The following is an 18316-nucleotide window of genomic DNA, read 5'->3' as shown; positions in this document are numbered from 1 at the left end:
GTGCTGGAGCTTTTGGAAAGCATCAAGTTGGAAAATTTGCGGGACCGGATGAGATGTACCCCAGGCTACTGAGGGAGGAGATTGCTGAGCCTCTAGCGATGATCTTTGTATCATCAATGGGAATGGGAGAGGTTCCAGAGGATTGGAGGGTTGTGGATGTTGTTCCTTTATTCAAAAAAGGGAGTAGAGATAGCCCAGGAAATTATAGACTAGTGAGTCTTACCTCAGTGGTTGGTAAGTTGATGGAGAAGATCCTGAGAGGCAGCATTTATGAACATTTGGAGAGGTATAATATGATTAGGAATAGTCAGCATGGCTTTGTCAAGGGCAGGTCGTAGATTACAAGCCTGATTGAATTTTTTGAGGATATGACTAAACACATTGATGAAGGAAGAGCAGTAGATGTAGTGTATATGAACTTCAGCAAGGCATTTAATAAGGTACCCCATGCAAGGCTTATTGAGAAAGTAAGGAGGCATGGGATCCAAGGGGACATTGCTTTGTGGATCCAGAACTGGCTTGCCCACAAGAAAGCAAGGAGTGCTTGTAGATGGGTCATATTCTGCATGGAGGTTGGTCACCAGCGGTGTGCCTCAGGGATCTGTTCTGGGACCCTTACTCTTAATGATTTTTATAAATGACCTGGATGAGGAAGTGGAGAAATGGGTTAGTAAGTTTGCTGATGACACAAAGGTTGGGGGTGTTGTGGATAGTGTGGAGAGCTGTCAGAGGTTGCACTGGGACATTGATAAGATGCAAAACTGGGCTGAGAAGTGGCAGATGGAGTTCAACCCTGATAAGTGTGAGGTGGTTCATTTTGGTAGGTCAAATATGATGGCAGAATATATTATTAACAGTAAGACTCTTGGCAGTGTGGAGGATCAGCGGGATCTTGAGGTCCGAATCCATAAGCCGCTGAAAGCAGCTGCGCAGGTTGACTCTGTAGTTAAGAAGGCATATGGCGCATTGGCCTTCATCAATCATTGAATCTAGGAGTTGAGAGGTAATGTTGCAGCTATATAGGACCCTGGTCAGACCCCACTTGGAGTACTGTGCTCGGTTCTGGTTGCCTCACTGCAGGAAGGATGTGGAAACCATAGAAAGGGTGCAGAGGAGATTTACAAGGATATTGCCTTGATTGGGGAGCATGCCTTATGAGAATAGGTTGAGTGAACTTGGCCTTTTCTCTTTGGAGCGACAGAGGATGAGAGGTGACCTGATAGAGGTGTATAAGATGATGAGAGGCATTGATTGTGTGGATAGTCAGAGACTTTTTCCCAGGGCTGAAATGGTTGCCACAAGAGGACACAGGTTTAAGGTGCTGGGGATTAGGTACAGAGGAGATGTCAGGCGTAAGTTTTTTACACAGAGAGTGGTGAGTGCGTGGAATGGGCTGCCAGCAATGGTGGTGGAGGCGGATACGATAGGATCTTTTAAGAGACTTTTGGATAGGTACATGGACTTTAGAAAAATAGAGGGCTTTAGCTAAGCCTAGTAATTTCTAAGGTAGGGACATGTTCAGCACAACTTTGTGGGCTGAAGGGCCTGTATTGTGCTATAGGTTTTCTATGTTTCTATCTATAATCTCTGTCCATTGATTAGACAGTAATTCTCTATTTTTACTGTCCACCTGTCACCAAGATGGCCGGTCACGTAATCTGGTGAACTTGTAGTTTCTGTGTACTCCTTACTGTTCCTTTCTGTTGTGTCAGCAAGTTTATCTATCTGAATCAGGGACACAGGAAGGCACCTCATTCCTAACCATCTGCCAACCTGACAATTACACCCATATTATTTTTGTTAACCTATCCTCTTTCCATTCTCCATATTTTATTTTACCCAGAGAATGGCTGATACCTGAAACTTACTACCAGAGGAGATGATGGAATCGGATACAATCACTATGTTTAAGAGAAATTTAGACAGACACTTAAATAATAGATGGCTAAGGGTAAATAGGATTAGTGTAAATGGGTAAAATAGTCAGCACAGATCTGATGGGCCAAAGGGTCCATTTCTGTGCTGGATAACTCCACGACTGTATTATTCATGTCCTGGTGATGTCATGCCCTGCATAGGGGATAATGCCCACAGCAACTTTTGCATGATGCATTTGGGGAAGTGAGATGATCCCTCAGCTATGTAATGTATGATGATGATAACTCCAGTCATCAGATGTTTTGTAGAGGATTTTTAGGAAGAATGCATAGGAGATTTACCAGTTTGTCTTACAAGGATAGGTTCAGCGAGCTAGGGCTTTTCTCTTTGGAGGACGAGAGGTAACCTGATAGATGTGTACAAGATGATGAGAGGCATTGATCGCGTGGATAGCCAGAGACTTTTTCCTGGGGTGAAATAGCTAATACAAGGGGTCATAACTTTAAGGTTATTGAAGGAAAGTATAAGGGAGATGTCAGAGGTAGGCTTTTTACACAGAGAATACTAGGGGCATGGAATGTGCTGCTGGGAGTGGTGGTAGAGGGAGATTTAAGAAACTCTTAGCACATGGATGATAGAAAAATGGAGGGCTCTGTGGGAGGGAAGGGTTGGGTTGATCTTAGAGTTGGTTAAAAGGTTGGCATAACATTGTGGGCTGAAGGGTCTGTACTGCATGGTAGTGTTCTATATTCTACTGTATCTGTTCTATGTTCTCATGTCTGCCAGGTGCTGGCTGCTCTAGCTGGTGGTATCTCTGTGGCCACTGTGCACACAGATGTCTGCCAGGGACTGAGAAGACTGACCAGTGTAGAGGCTGAACCTACCGTGGTCCCTGTAGGTTTGGTAGGGCACAAATGTTGGTGGCCCTGCTCACCACAAGAACAGCTTCCTCAGTGTTTGCTGCACTTGTCTGGTCCACTTTGGTATTGGATCATCAACATGCTTTACAACAGTAGGTCAAAACACACAGTGCAAGACTCCATACCCCAGTATTGGACCTACTGATTAGTAGGTTAACTGTTCATTATAAATTGTCCCGTAATTAGGGCAGGGTTAAATTGGGCATCCCAGGGTAGTGTGCTGAAAGGGCCAGAAAGACATATTCCATGCTGTATCTCAACAGATAGATAGATATGTCACAAACCACAGTGGTGTACTGCAGGGTCCCAGCACTGACTCTGCAGTACACCACTGGTCACATAGAACATTATAGCACCATGCTGTGCCGACCTTTTAACCTACTCTAAGATCAATCTAACCCTTCCCTCCTCCATAGCTCCTCATTTTCCAAACAGCTGTGTGCCTATATAAGAGTTGCTTAAATGCCCTTAATGTACCTGCCTCAACCACTGGCAGCATCCTTTACCATTACGCTCTGCATCCTACCAATTAAATTTTAGATCCAATTAACCAGCTCTCCTTGAATCTGAAGTGCTTTAACCTTTTGTGCTAGGCTAACATGCAGTAGTCTTACTGAACTCCATATACAAACATCTATTGCACCCCCTTCATCAATCTTCTTAGTCACCTCTGCAGAAAAATCTAATTAGTAAAATAGGATTTACCCTGCTCAAAGCCGTGTTGACGATCCCTATTCAGTTCCTGCCTTTTTGAACGTGCATAAATCCTATCTCTTAAAATGTTTTCTATCCCTGATGTTTGACTCACAGGCCTACATGTATCTTAAACAAGAGAAAATTTGCAGATGCTGGAAATCAAAGTCATACACATAAAAATGCTGGAGGAACTCAGCAGATCAGGCAGCATCTATGGAAAAGAGTAAAGGTTAACATTTTGGGCTGAGACCCTTCATTAGGATTGGTGAAAAAAATATGAGAAGTCAGAGTAAGAAGGTGGGGGGAGGAGAGAAAGAAGTATAAGGTAGTAGGTGAACGGGAAAGTGTTCACCTTCCGTGAAGGAAGTCATGAAATAAAAGCTGTGATTCATATCTAGTTGATATCTAGTTATACACTGGAATTTAGAAGGATGAGAGGGGATCTGATTGAAACATATAAGATTATTAAGGGATTGGACACGCTAGAGGCAGGAAACATGTTCCTGATGTTGGGGGAGTCCAGAACCAGAGGCCACAGTTTAAGAATAAGGGGTAGGCCATTTAGAATGGTGTTCAGGAAAAACTTTTTCACCCAGAGAGTTGTGGATCAATGGAATGCTCTGCCTCAGAAGGCAGTGGAGGCCAATTCTCAGGATGCTTTCAAGAAAGAGTTAGATAGAGCTCTTAAAAATAGCAGTGTCAAGGGATGTGGGGAGAAGGCAGGAATGAGTTGTGGATGATCAGCCATAATCACATTGAATGGTGGTGCTGGCTCAAAAGGCTGAAAGGCCTACTCCTGCATTTATTGTCTATTGATATGTGGCATGGTGGTGTGCAGCATAATAGTATTACAGTGCCTGCAACAAGAGCTAGAGTATTTGGAGGGTTTAAACTAAATTGAACCAAATTATAGGGATAGGGATGGGGTGGATCGTTTACAAACAGGGAGTGTGTAGTGAGTTAACTAGCAAGGAGAGGCTGAATTGCAGTCAAGGGCATGAGTTGTGATAGAACATAGAGCATAGAATAGTACAGCACATTACAAGCCCTTCGGCCCACAATGTTGTGCTCAAACCCTGCCTCCCATATAACCCCCCACCTTAAATTCCTCCATATACCTGTCTAGTAGTCTCTTAAACTTCACTAGTGTATCTGCCTCCACCACTGACTCAGGCAGTGCATTCCACGCACCAACCACTCTCTGAGTGAAAAACCTTCCTCTAATATCCCCCTTGAACTTCCCTCCCCTTATCTTAAAGCCATGTCGTCCTGTACTGAGCAGTGGTGCCCTGGGGAAGAGGCACTGGCTGTCCACTCTGTCTATTCCTCTTCATATCTTGTACACCTCTATCATGTCTCCTCTCATCCTCCTTCTCTCCAAAGAGTAAAGCCCTAGTTCCCTTAATGTAAAAAGAGGGCAAATCGAAAAGGGTGATGAATACAGGGATGCACACAGGTTACAGAATAAGGTCAATGAACTTATAGCACAGTTACAGACTGGCATGTCAGATAAAATAGTCAAAGTCAGCATGGTTTCTGTAAAGGGAAATCTTGCTTAACAAATCTGTTAAAGTTCTTCAAGGAAATAACAAGCAGGGTGGACAAAGGAGAGGCAATGGATGTCATTTACTTGGATTTTCAGAAGGCATTTGATAAAGTGCTGCACATGAGGCTGTTTAACAAGATAAAAGCCCATGGTATTACAGGGACCTTTTCTGTGATGTAATGCTGAGGCTTTATAAGGCCCTGGTGAGGCCTCACCATGAGTATTGTGAATAGTTTTGGGCCCCTATCTTGGAAAAGTTGTGCTGGCATTGGGGAGAGTCCAGAGGAGGTTCACAAGGATGATTCCAGGAATGAAAGGGTTATTATACAAGTAAAGTTTGATGGCTCTGGGTCTGTACTCACTGGAATTCAGAAGGATGAAGGGCGATTTCATTGAAACCTTTTGAATGTTGAAAGGCCTAGACAGAGTAGATGTAGAAAGGATGTTTCCCATGGTGGGAGAGTCTAGGACAAGAGGGCACAGCCTCAGGATAGAGGGGCGCACTTTCAAAACAGATATGCGGAGAAATTTCTTTAGCCAAAGATTGGTAAATTTGTGGAATTTGTTGCCACATGCAGCTGTGGAGGTCAGGTCGTTGGGTGTATTTAAGGCAGAGATTGATAGGCTCTTCATTGGACATGGCATCAAAGGCTACGGGGAGAAGGCCGAAAACTGGGGTTGAGGAGGAGAAGAAAAAAGGATTAGCCATGATTGAATGGTGGAGCAGGCTAGATGGGCCAGATGGCCTAATTCTGCTCCTATGTCTTATGGTCTTTTCTAGTTGGCTGCCAGTGACTATTGGTGTTTCTCAGGGGTTAGTATTGGGACCGCTACTTTTCGTATTGTTTGTCAATGATTTAGATCAGGGGTGTCAAACTCATTTTAGGTCACGGGCCGGATTGAGCAAAATGCAGCTTCATGTGGGCCGGATCAGTCGGACGCGTGCGAACGCAGCTTTTGTTGTCTCCGTCTTTTCAGCCTGCTCTCATGTGTCTCAGTCTCTGCTATAACTACAAAGTGTTTCACTTTACAAATTCCGTTTCTTATGAAGAAGACTGCCGAGCAAGACTGCCGAATAAACACTAAAAACCCTGAAAACCTGGTACCTGAATAAACTCAGCATTAGCCATATCATACGCCATAGGCGCTTCGATTACTGGGGCCAGCTTTAATAGTAATTAGATATTATCTCGCGGGCCAAAGATAATTCCACCGCGGGCCGGATGATAGTTTTGTGGCAAAGTTTGCAGATGATACGAAGATAGGTGGAGGGGTAGGTAGTGCTGAGGAAACAATGTGATTGCAGCAGGAAGACAAATTGGAAGAACAGGCAAAAAAGTGACAGATGGAATACAATGTTGGGAAATGTATGATGATGCATTTTGGTAAAAGGAACAATAGTGCAGAATATTATCTAAATGGGGAGAAGGTTCAATTATCAGAGGAGCAGGGGAACTTAGGAGTCTTTGTGCAAAACTCCCAGAAGGTTAATTTACAGATTGAGTCTGTGGTAAAGAAGGCAAATGCATTGTTGGCATTTATTTTAAGGAGATTAGAATATAAAATCAAGGAGATAATGGCGAGGCTTTATAAAACACTAGTCATCTTGCACTTGGAGTATTGTCAACAGTTCTGGGCCCCAAATCTCAGAAAGGATGTGTTGTCATTGGAGAGTTCAGATGAGGTTCACAAGGATGATTCTGGGAATGAAGGGGTTAACATATGAGGAGTGTTTGACAGCTTTGGGACTGTACTCACTGGAATTTAGAAGAATGTGGGGGGGATCTCATTGAAACCTACCGAATGTTGAAATGTCTAGATAGGGTGGATGTGGACTCAGTAGAGGTCAAGTGCGTGGGTATAGTTAAGGCAGAAGTTAATAGTTTCCTGATCGGTCAGGGCATCAAAGGATATGTGAGAAGGCAGGTGTATGGGATTCAGTGGGATTCGGGATCAGCCATGATGGAATGGCAGAGCAGACTCGATGGACTGAATGGCCTAATTCTGCTCCTATGTCTTATGGGTCTCAAGGAAATTGTAGGCCAGTTAGTCTGAACTCAGTGGCTGGGCGGTTTTGGGGTACTGGGAGGTATGTGTTAAAAAATAGGCTGAGTCAGCCTGGTTTCCCCGAGGGAAAATCTTGCCTGACAAAGCTGTTACAATTCTATGAAGATATAGCAAGCAGGTTAGACAAGGGTTGTTAACTTGGATTTTCAGATGGCTTTTGACAAGGTGACACACGTGAGACTGTTTAACAAGTTAATGGTATTGCAAGAAACATACTAGCATGGATAGAGCATTGGCTGATAGGCAGGAGGCAAAGAGTGGGAATAAAGAGGGCCTTTTCTGTTTGGCTGCCAGTGACTAGTGATGTTCCATAGGGGTCTGTGTTTGGACCACTTCCTTTTAAGTTATATATCAATGATTTGGATAACTGAATTGATGACTTTGTGGCTGTGTTTGTAGACAATTCAAAGACAGGGAGAGAGGCATGTAGTGTTGAGGAAGCAGAAAGGCTACAGGAGGACCTAGACAGATTAGAAGAATGGGCAAATAAGTGGCAGATGGAATACAGTGTCAGGAAATGTATGGTCATGCATTTTAAAGAAGAAATAAAAGCATAGACTATTTACTAAATGGAGGGAAAATTCAAAAATTTAAGTTGCAAAGAGTCTTGGGGTTCTCATGGAGGATTCCCTAATTTGAAGGTTGAGTCAGTCACTGGTGAGGAAGGCAAATGTAAAGTTAATATTCATTTCAAGAGGACTAGAATATAAACACATGGATTGAGGATTTATAAAGCACTGGTTAGGTCTTGGAGTATTGTGAGCAGTTTTTGGCCCCTTATCTAAGAAAAGATGTGCTGACATTGGAGAGGGTTCAAAGAAGGTTCACAAAAATGATTCTGGGATTGAAAGGCTTGTCATATGATGTTAGATTGATGGCTCTGGGCCTTTACTCACTGGAATTCAAAAGAATGAGGGAGGATCCTATTGAAACCTTTCAAATGTTGAAAGGCCTTGATAGAGTGGATGTGGAGATGATGTTTCCTAAGGTGGGGAAGTCTAAGACCAGAGGACACAACTTCAGAGAAGAAGGATGTCTATTTAGAACATAGATGAGGAGGAATTTCTTTACCCAGAGAGTGGTGAATCTGTGGAATTTGTTGCCACAGGTGGCTGTGGAGGCCAAGTCATTGGGTATATTTGAGGCAGAGGTTGATAAGATTCTTGACTAGTCAGGGCGTGAAGGGATACGGGGAGCAGGCAGGAGACTGGGGCTGAGAGGAAACTATATCAGCCATGACAAAATGGCGATGCAGCCTCGATGGGCTGACTGGCCTCTTTCTGCTCCTGTACCTTATGGTCTTCCCATCTTAGAGACTTGGTTTCAATTCTCGCGCTGTCTGTAAGGAATTTGTATGTTCTTCCATGACCACATGGGTTTCTTCCGGGTGCTCTGGTTTTCTCTCACATTCCAAAGACGTACAAGTAGTAGGTTAATTGGTCTGATGCGTGTAATTTGGTGGCGTAAGATTGTTGGGCCAGAAAGGCTGGTTACTGAGCTGTTTCTCTAAATGAAATAAAACTATAATTGACAGTGCAGGCTGTATTGTTCCCAATGTGCATCAGGCTCAGGTTGTGGTTACAGTGATTGTTGGATCAGTTATTGTAACTTATCCCTAGTATAGTATCCTGCGAGGAGAATTAGGGCAGATTCAAACAATGTGGAAACAGGCCCTTCAGCCCACTGTGTCCATGTTGGCCATCAATGTCCAACACATCCCTTTCTGCTTATAGAGGCCCTCCACTACGCAGCAGGCTCCCCTCTTCATGCAGCTGATGAATCCCAAGGAATGGCAGAGACCGATACAGTCTGGCACCAGCAGTTGCCAGTTACTGTTAAACTCAACATAGGGACTCCAACTCCATATTTTTCCTCGAGGTTTACTCCCAAAGCCTTCCTCATGAGTTGGTATAGCTGCAATGCAGCTGAGGTTTGAGATCAGAGTTTTCCTTCTCCTAGTTGAGCTGCCAGCCATGGGTTGACAAGCCCCATCTGCCCAAAGGAATTGGTTTTAAAGCATCAGTAACCCATCTTTGCCCCTTCTCCTGTCAGTAGAAACAGTTCTGCTGGGCTTAGTACTAAGCCACACATGAAGGTCAGCAGCTAGACTAGGCTGTCAGAAGCTTTTTGAGATGCACACCATTGGGAGCATTTAATAGGTAGTGGGAACTTGTTCCCATTACCACCCCCAGCTGTAATAATCTTAAGGAACCTTCTTATAATCCCATTAATTACCCCCACTCCAACCACAGCCCTCTCAGGAAAAAAATACAGAAGTCATTAACCTACCAATCACCCTGATTTTGGAAACTAAAGCACTGGAGGAATCCCTCACAGATGGAGGGAGAACATGCAAACCCCATAGATGCAGCACCTGAGCTCAGATTAAACCTGGCTCCCTGGAGCTGTGTCCCATTGATGGAAAAGGGATGGGTCATATGGAGATAAGTGAGACTGATGAGAATGCTCTGAGAGCTAGCAAGGACTTAAGAGGTTAACTAAATACATTTTAATAAATAAAATAAAATAACATCCAGCATGCCAGTTCCTTCCTAACCCCAGGGCTCTCTGTTCATAGTTCATTGCTGGTAGGCCATTGAAAGAACCAGGTCCTCCGGTCTCTCACCCTCAGCAGCTGATATTTCAGAGATGACTGGTCCCATTGAGGCTACACTCTTCTTCCTGATGTGTGGACACCAGCAGAGCTCATCGTGTTCCAGATGTGGTCTGAGTGAGGACAACAGTGTCCTACAAAAATAGAAGATCCTGGAAGCCCTTGGTGGGTCAGACAGCAGCTATGGGAAGAGAAATGGGCAGTATTACTAATCTGGGACCACAGTTCTGTTAAAGGCTGTCTGAAACACTGAATCTCCCCTCAATCTCCCCTTTCTCCCCTCGATCACTGCCTATCTCAATGAGTGCTTCCAGCTTTTCCTGCTATGTGTCAGATTTCCATCATCTGCAGTGTTTGGATTTTCATTTGCATCCCTTGAGATGCAGCCATTCCAATTGGCTGCTGTCCAGTCTCTGTATCTCCCTGTGACCCAGGCGGCTGCTCCTTCAGGGCTGAGCCAGTTCCAGGACTTGACTGGTCTAGCTCCCGGCTCTTGGCCTAGTTCCAAGCATGGCAATCATTCCAATATGTTAAATTTACAGAGTTCAGGAGTTACATACTGGTCGTTGGGTGACAGATTTGCAGATCTGTTTGCTTGATGCTTTATTTGGTGAGTTGTCTTTTTGGAGGAGATCCAGACTACACTGGAACATAACTCTGCTGCACTTTCCCACGATCACCATGGTTTGTTACTGACTTGAAGCCCACTGAAAAATACTGGCCAGCAGCCTGTGAAGACTCAGCCCCCAACCAGCAGATAGTGGGGACTCAGCCCCCGACCAGCAGACAGTGGGGACTCAGCCCCCGACCAGCAGACAGTGGGGACTCAGCCCCCGATCAGCAGACAGCAGGGAAAATGGCCCCCGACCAGCAGACTGCGGGGAGTCGGACCCTGACCAGCAGCCTATCGGGTCTCACCTACCTGGCCTGCAGTTAGTAGGGATTCTTTCTCCTAATTGGGGAGATGTGAATTTGCATATAATCCAGAATATAGCTGCTTATCTGCATGGATCAAGGTACACAAGCCTGGCCCAATCAACCCTGGCTGGGTTACCTCGGGGAGAATGTCTAATGATTAAAGGCCCAAAACACCCAATGATCCAAGGATGCATTACTGATGATGTGTCCCAGTGCACACCCGGTTCGTTGAACCAAGTGGTGTCGGACCACAATAATGAAAGACATGGGCCAGATTAACCTGGCTTCACCACGTCAGCTTATCTGCCATAGCACTTCATACCTCACTACTCAAAGCTCCACAGCCTTACCTCTCCCAGCCACGCATATACATCTGCCAGCCCAACACTCAAACCTAATCCTAAGGTCCAAGAGGGCACACACCCCCAAAAACCCTTGGCACATCCCGATTAACCCTAGCCACACCCCCACAAACCCGATGACCTGTGTCAAGGGGGGCAAGATCCAAGAAAGGCAAATGTTGAACCTGGTTAATGAAGGCGTGGGCCAGATCAAAGTGGCAGGGTCGCGTGACACTGAATCTCAAGTGACGAGATCAAAAAGCACGGCTGATTCGCCTACTGCCCAAATACTCTCAGCCTAAGCAGTCTGCATTCAATATGGGTATAAGCCAGTCTATGTGTGAAGCAGACATTCACTTCTCTCCCTGGAAACTCCCCCAATGGCACTGGAATCAGAAGCAGGAGTGGTCCCGGAGACTGCTCTCCACCAGATACTGAGACCATGGCTGGTCCATTTTCAGCTTCAGTGTCATTTCCTCACTCTTCACAGACCACTTGCGGTTCCTTAAATCTCTGTCAGTTCTGCACTTTGACTCTGTCTCCACAATTCCATGCAGAAGAGAATTACAAAGGTTCACAATTCTCCCAGAGAAGTAATTGCCCCTCACCTCCACCCAGAATGGGTGATTCCTTGTTCTAAAACTAAGGCCCTTAGCTCAATACCACTTCCCCTTGGGTAATCACCTTCTCACCATTCTACCAGTTAACTTTCTCAGAATTTTCTATTTCAATAAAATCAAGGCTTAATCTTCAATTAACATGAAGTCATAGTGCATGGAAATAGACCCTTTGATCCAATTGCCCATGCCAACCAAGATTCCTATCTAAGCCATTTTCTTGCATTTGGCCCATATTCCTCTAAATCATTCCTCTCCATATATTCATCCAAATTACTTCTGAAGGTCGTTAACGAACCTGCCTCAACCACTTCTTCAATATACGGTTCATCCTCTGGGTTAAAAGGTTGTCCCTTGGGTTCCTATTAAACATCTATCTTCTCACCTTAAATCTGTGCCCTCTAGTTCTTGATTCTCCAACCCTGGGGGAAGAAAAAACTGCACATTCACCATATCTATGCCTCATGATTCTGTACGCCTCTATAATATCATCCCTCATTCTCTGAATCTTCAAGAAAAAAATTCCCAACCTGCCCAACTTCTGTCCATAACTCACCCCTCAAGTCCCAGCAATAATCTCATGAATCTTTTCTGCACTCTTTCTAGCTTAATAACTTATTTTCTACAGCAGGATGATCAAAACTGAACATAATAATTACTTGCTGCATTGGCCAATTCTTTCTCAGTCACAGAATCACAGTCGTACAGCTTGGGAGCTGGCCCTTTGGCCCACTGAGTGTATGCCAACCATCATGCCTTTCTATGTCTAATCCCACTTGTTTGCATTAATTCTATATCTTTTCATTTGCTACTCATTCAAGTATCTGTCCAGATGCCTCTTTAATGTTGTTACTCTTCCTGCTTCCACCACCTACTCATTCCAGACTCAAATAGTAGAGCTGTTTCCTCCAACACAGTTTACACATTCTTCCCATGACGTGTGTTTCCTTTGGGTGCTCCTGTCTTCTCCCAAACATCCCAAAAATGATCGGGTTGGTAGTTTAATCTGCTGCTGTAAATCACCCCCAGTGTTAAGAGTCTGCTGGGAGTTATTCGGGGACGAGGGGAGATTAACTGAGGGGTTGATTTAATGGGTGGTTGTTGGTGCGGCGGACCCAATGGATCGGAGCCCATTTACGTCTCTGACAGATGTGAAACAGATAGACTTATCCTTTACTACAGGTAGCGGGCAATGAGGGAGCGCTCAGTGAAGGAGCTTCACCGCCAGTGCGGTGCTGCGACTGAGATCCGTGGTATCTCCGCTAATGCTTAGACTTAGTGTGTATCGGAGCGGCGTTTCGTCGTTGCCTCCGTTGTGAGAGGACTGACAGGAAACAGACTTCCTGTGGGCTTGGAGAGAGAGCAGGAGGAGGGAGCGGTATACGGTCGGAAAGACACAGCACGGACCGAGAGAGAGAGAGGGAGAATCCCATACGGGGAGAAGAGAAAGGGGGAAATCCACTCCGGGAGAGTGTTTCCCGCATCGGGAGAAAGAGGAGAGAGTCCCGCACCGGGAGAGGAGGAAGAGAGAGTATCGCTTCGGGAGAGGGGTAGGTGGGTAGGAGAGGGAGAGTACCGCACCAGGAGGGAGATGTAGGGGATCCCAGCACTTTGAAGAACCGGAAGGGGTAGAGGGGCGATTGATGAAGACCGACTGGGCGGGAGGGAATTCAAGGACCGGTTGGACACTTGGCACAGCCGCCCGAGCAACGTCCGGAACCAAAGTATCGGACCTCTGAGAAGCAGCAGTCCGTTGAGTTTGTGGATTAGGTGAGGTTGGGGACACGAAGTTTCGGGGAGGTCTCCAGTTGTCAGGGGGTGGTAGTCGGTGTGAGCAGGATGGGTCTCCCAGATGGAGTGTTGCTGCCTCTGTTGCTGTTGTCGCCCCTGGCACTGCCCATGAAAGTGTGCCAGCATTTCCGAAGTGCTAGCCCAACCAACAACCTGGTGGTTTTGGAATCCCGGGTGTATTTGGGGGCAGTGAATGCCGTGTACCAGCTGGGTCCAGGACTGGAGCTGGAGGCCCAGCTGAGGACGGGACCCGAGCTGGACAGTGCCCTGTGCCATGCCCCGCAGCTCTTCAACGTCAGTTGTGTCCATCCGCGCAGCCTCACCGACTGCTACAACAAGTTGTTGTTGGCTGACCCCAGCCAAGGCCTGCTGGTGGTGTGTGGCTCCGTGCACCAGGGATTCTGCCAGCTACGGGACCTGGCCAACGTCAGCCAGCAGGCAGTGCTCTTCCCTCCCCACTCCAGCACCAACCTAATCTTCCCCAGCATGCTGTATGTGGCAGCCAACCACCCGCAGGCCTCCACCGTGGGTCTGGTGCTGCCGGGCTTGGACGAGAAATCAGGCAGCCGCCTCCTGGTGGCTGCCACCTACACAGGCCTGGGCACGCGTTACTTCCCCACGAACAGCAGCCGCGAAGACCTGCGCTTCGAGAACACGCCGGAGATCGCCATCCGCGCCCTGGACCGGCGGCAACTCTCCCGTCTCTTCACCTACGACATCAGCGCGTCTGAGGACAACGTCTTCAAGATCAAAGCCGAGGCCAAGGCTAGGAACCGGCTCAACTTTGTCCGGGCCTTCAATTACCGAAACTATACCTACCTGGCATTCAACAACGACGCTGACTCCAGTGCCAAGGGCGGCCGTGCCCGCAGCCTGCTGGCACGCATCTGCACCGGGACTCGGGGCTCAGGGCTCACCGAAAGCCGCAAACTAACTGGGACCCGGGGCTCGGGGCTCACCGAAAGCCGCAAGCTGACAGAGTCCTACATCCAAATTGGGCTGCGCTGCAGCTCGGGCCCCATCCTCTACGGACGTTTGCTGTCAGTGTGGCCAGGCCCAGGGCCCGACCTCTACGGTCTGTTCGACAGACCCGAGGACGGCAGACAGCTCTCTGCCCTTTGCATCTTCAACTTCGCCCACATCGAGCAGAGCATGAGGAACGCCCGCCGCAAGTGCTTTGAGGAGAAGAACAGCCAGGAGGTGACCGTGCTGGACAGCGTGATCCAAGGGAGTGGACCAGCCTGCATCCAGCGTAATATCACAGTGAGTGTAGTTGGGGTTCTGGAGTTTGCATGTTAGTGGGAGACAGATGAGCAGCCCAGCATGTAGGCCCTCAGGGCGTGAATGATAACTGCTCACTGTTGAGGAATCGGTGTGGGGCACAGTATTTTTTTGTTTATTCATGGATTTCTACTTCTCACCCTTCTCTGATAACTCTAAATATTTCTCATTGACCAAAATCATGTGTTAACAAGTGACCCTATAGAAGAGTGGAGCTTCTGAAAGGTGCATCTGAGAAGCCATCCACAATGCAGTGTGGCCCTAGTGTTGTGATAAAATGGAATGGAGTGGAAACAAGCCAGGCAACTGGAATACTGTGCCCACACACCACAATGGCAAGGCCCAGTATCTCAGTGCTAAACTTGTAGTTGTCTTTAGCCAGAGTGCCCGGTGGGTAATCCATCTCCGCGCCCTCTTGAAATTCTCACGCCACCACAGGAACTAATCTCAAACCAGCTCCACATGATATCACAGAATGGCTGAGGGCACTGAGTTCAGCAAAGGCTACAGGACTAGTCAGCTCTCAGCTAGAGACTTGCACTTCAGAACAAGCAGTGTCTCTCCAGCCAACCTGTTCAAATACAGTTAGAGCACCAGTAGCTAATCAGTAATGTGAAAAACCGCTCAGGTCCTTCTTACAAAAGGAGGACAAATCCGATCCAGCTTACTACCACCCAATCTGCCTGCTGTCAGTCATCAGGAAAATGATGAGGGGTGTCATTTACTGACACACTGGCACTTCCCCTATTAGTCCACAGAACTACAATATTGTAATCAGTACTGAAACTTAGCAGCATAGGTCTCTCAACATTCTAGGGTTGTGATATTTCAAACAAGATGGAGAGGAATTTGGAAGAGGTAGGGAAATTGCAATACTGATCAGGGAGAATTGTGTTCAGAGAGGATATCTTGGAAGGCTCATCTACTGAGGCAATATGAGTGGCCAGGACTAAGAAAGGTGCAGTCTTTCTAATGGTCTCCCTAAAGCCGGCAGGAGATGGGAAACAGATGTATGGGAACATTATGGAAAGATGTAATAGCAACATGGATTTATAGTGGATGATCTTAACTTCCCCAAAACTGAATGGGACTCAGAACCAAGGGCGAGATGGAGCAGAATTTGTTATGTGTGGCAGAGCTTGACGGAAGGTACATGAAGTAAGGAAAGAATTTGCTGGGGCCTTGACTAAGATCTTTTTCTCCTTGTTGGACATTCGATGTGCCCATTGACTGGAGAATTGTCAATGTTGTTCCTTTGTTTAAGAAGGGAAATTACAGGCCAATGAGTTTTTCATCTATGGTAGGGAGATTATTGGACAAGATTCTTCGGGTAATAAATCACTCACATCTAGAAAAGTTTGGAGTTACCAGTAAGCATGCCTTTGTAGAGGAAGTCCTTTATTTAATTTAGTTTTTTCAAGGAGGTAAAAAAGATGATTGCTGAGGATAAAGAGTGGATGTTGTCCACATGAACTTTAGAAAAGCATTTGCAAGGTCCCTCATGGAAGTCAGATCCAGAGGTTTAAAGTACATGAGATCCACAGTGACTTGATTGATTGGATTTATAAGTGGCTTGGCAGAGGTTGTGCTGGAGGGGTGTTGTTCTGACAAGAGATCTGTGACCAGTGATGTTCTGCAAGGATCAGTGCTGGGATCTCTGTTGTTTGTGATATATATTGATGATTTGAATGAAAAAAAATAGACTATTTGCAGATGCACTGAAAATTTGTGAAATTGTCAGTAGTGAAGAAGGTTGTCAAAGAATTCAGCAGGATATAGATTCATTTGGAGTAGAAATGATGGAATTAATCCAGATATGAATGATGTTTCCACTTTGGGAGGTCAAATGTAAGAGCAAAGTATACAGCAGACGGCAGGACCCTTGGAAGCGTTGATGCAACATCCCTGAGGTGACAGGCAGTTTGCACCAAGTTTGGGAGGGCTGGTTGGAGTGGGGTACAATGGTAGGTGAATGAGAAACGAAAAGTTCAACAAATGAGAGGCAGATGCAGTGATGGGAGAGTGAAGGTTAGTTACTGGAGGGAGAAGAGCAGGAACACAAAAGACTAGTCTCTGATAACTAAAGGTGATAATGGCAACTATTTGGGAGAGGTAACTGGCAGAAGGAACTCGACCCAGATCAGGAAGGCAGACAGGGGACCCCTTGGTAGAGCTGTGTGTATAGTTGGAAGATAGAGTGAAGAAGGATAATGTGGCATTCTATGCTTTGGAGGTGGAAAAGGGGACAAAAATGGGATGGCCAGAGGAGGATTGGAAGGGGAAAAATACTACCAGAGGGGAGGATTACCTAAAATTATAGTAGTGTACATCTTCTTTGAAATTACCCCTCTCACCTTAAATACATGCCCTCTAGTATTAGATACCGGTATTTTGACCCTGGAAAAAAGATACTGTCTGTCTATGCCATTTCATGATTTTAAATGCTTCCATCAGAACTGGGTTTAAACACATAAAGATCTGCAGCATCAAAGCAGGCCAGGCAGCATCTATAGAAGGAGGTAGATCGTCAATGTTTTGGGCTGAAAAATCGAAAGGGATAGTCAGTGTAAAGAAATAGAGGGATGGAGCAGAGCAAGAACTGACTAATATTCTGTAACTGGGGCCCCTTCACAAAACTAATGGAACTGCACAACTAATTCGTCATTGCATTCTCATTGGCCAAACCAATCAGTCTGAGAGCCTTGTATATTTGCTGCTCTTCACCTCACCCACCCTAACTTTGTCTAATTCACTCTCTGCCTACCTTCTCTCAGCTTTGTAATTTTTTTTTCAAAAATAGACTTTTTTATAATAAAAATGTACAAACGAACAAATTATACAAAACTTTTAGATTCATCGTCCTTAAATTCAGTCATGTTAACTTACTGTTTTTCAAAATTGTAGAACCATTTTCAGTCATATGGCCATCTGGGGTGATAGCATTTAAGTGTTTGAGGAGCTTCCTCACCAGCTCAGCCTCTCTGTGTTCAGTAGTGGAAGGAGCCTAAACTTTCCCACAGAGACTTTGTGTTGGCTGCACCCTCAGTGCATCCCTCAGCCAGCCTGGACTGTGCCAGTTTGCAGCATTACCTTACAGAGATATTGCAAGTTTTGGTAAACACCTCTATTGGCATAGACAATGTGTTAGGACTGACTGGGTTAATGTGTATGTGAGTGAGAGGAGTATTCTGTTTTGTTCTGCCGGGTATTGTAGACATGATCTGTTGGTGCCGAAAGTGCAGTGACACTAGGGGGAGAATGTGTTGGGTGTTAACACAAACGACACATTTCAGAATCAGAATCAGGTTTATTATCACTGGCATGTGTTGTGAAATTTGTTAACTTAGCAGCAGTTCAATGCAATACACAATATAGAAGAAAAAAAGTAAAAATAAATCAATTACAGTATATGTGTATTGACTAGATTAAAATTTGCGCAAAAACAGAAATAATATATATTTAGAAAGTGAGGTATTGTTCATGGGTTCAATGTCTGTTTAGGAATTGGATGGCAGAGGGGAAGAAGCTGTTCCTGAATCGCTGAGTGTGTGCCTTCAGGCTTCTGTACCTCCTACCTTATGGTAACAATGAGAAAAGGGCATGCCCTGTGTGCTGGGGATCCTTTCTGAGACACCACTCCTTGAAGA

The 18316-nt window shown here is 45.7% G+C and overlaps 1 protein-coding gene across 1 annotated transcript in view; it reads left to right on the top strand.

Moving 5' to 3' along the window:
- The first annotated feature begins 12688 nt into the window (after nt 1-12688).
- The window catches only part of plxnd1 (plexin D1), a 162427-nt gene continuing 156799 nt past the window's right edge, over nt 12689-18316 (top strand). Inside the window, exon 1 of the mRNA XM_073072614.1 lies at nt 12689-14651. Coding sequence (XP_072928715.1) covers nt 13437-14651 — 1215 coding nt within the window. The 5' untranslated portion in view covers nt 12689-13436. The remainder of the gene's footprint in view (nt 14652-18316) is intronic.

The sequence above is a fragment of the Hemitrygon akajei genome, chromosome 19 (assembly GCF_048418815.1).
Source record: "Hemitrygon akajei chromosome 19, sHemAka1.3, whole genome shotgun sequence".
Lineage (NCBI taxonomy): Eukaryota > Metazoa > Chordata > Chondrichthyes > Myliobatiformes > Dasyatidae > Hemitrygon > Hemitrygon akajei.
Note: the sequence above shows the minus strand (reverse complement) of the source record. Positions and strands in the feature narration are given on the sequence as shown.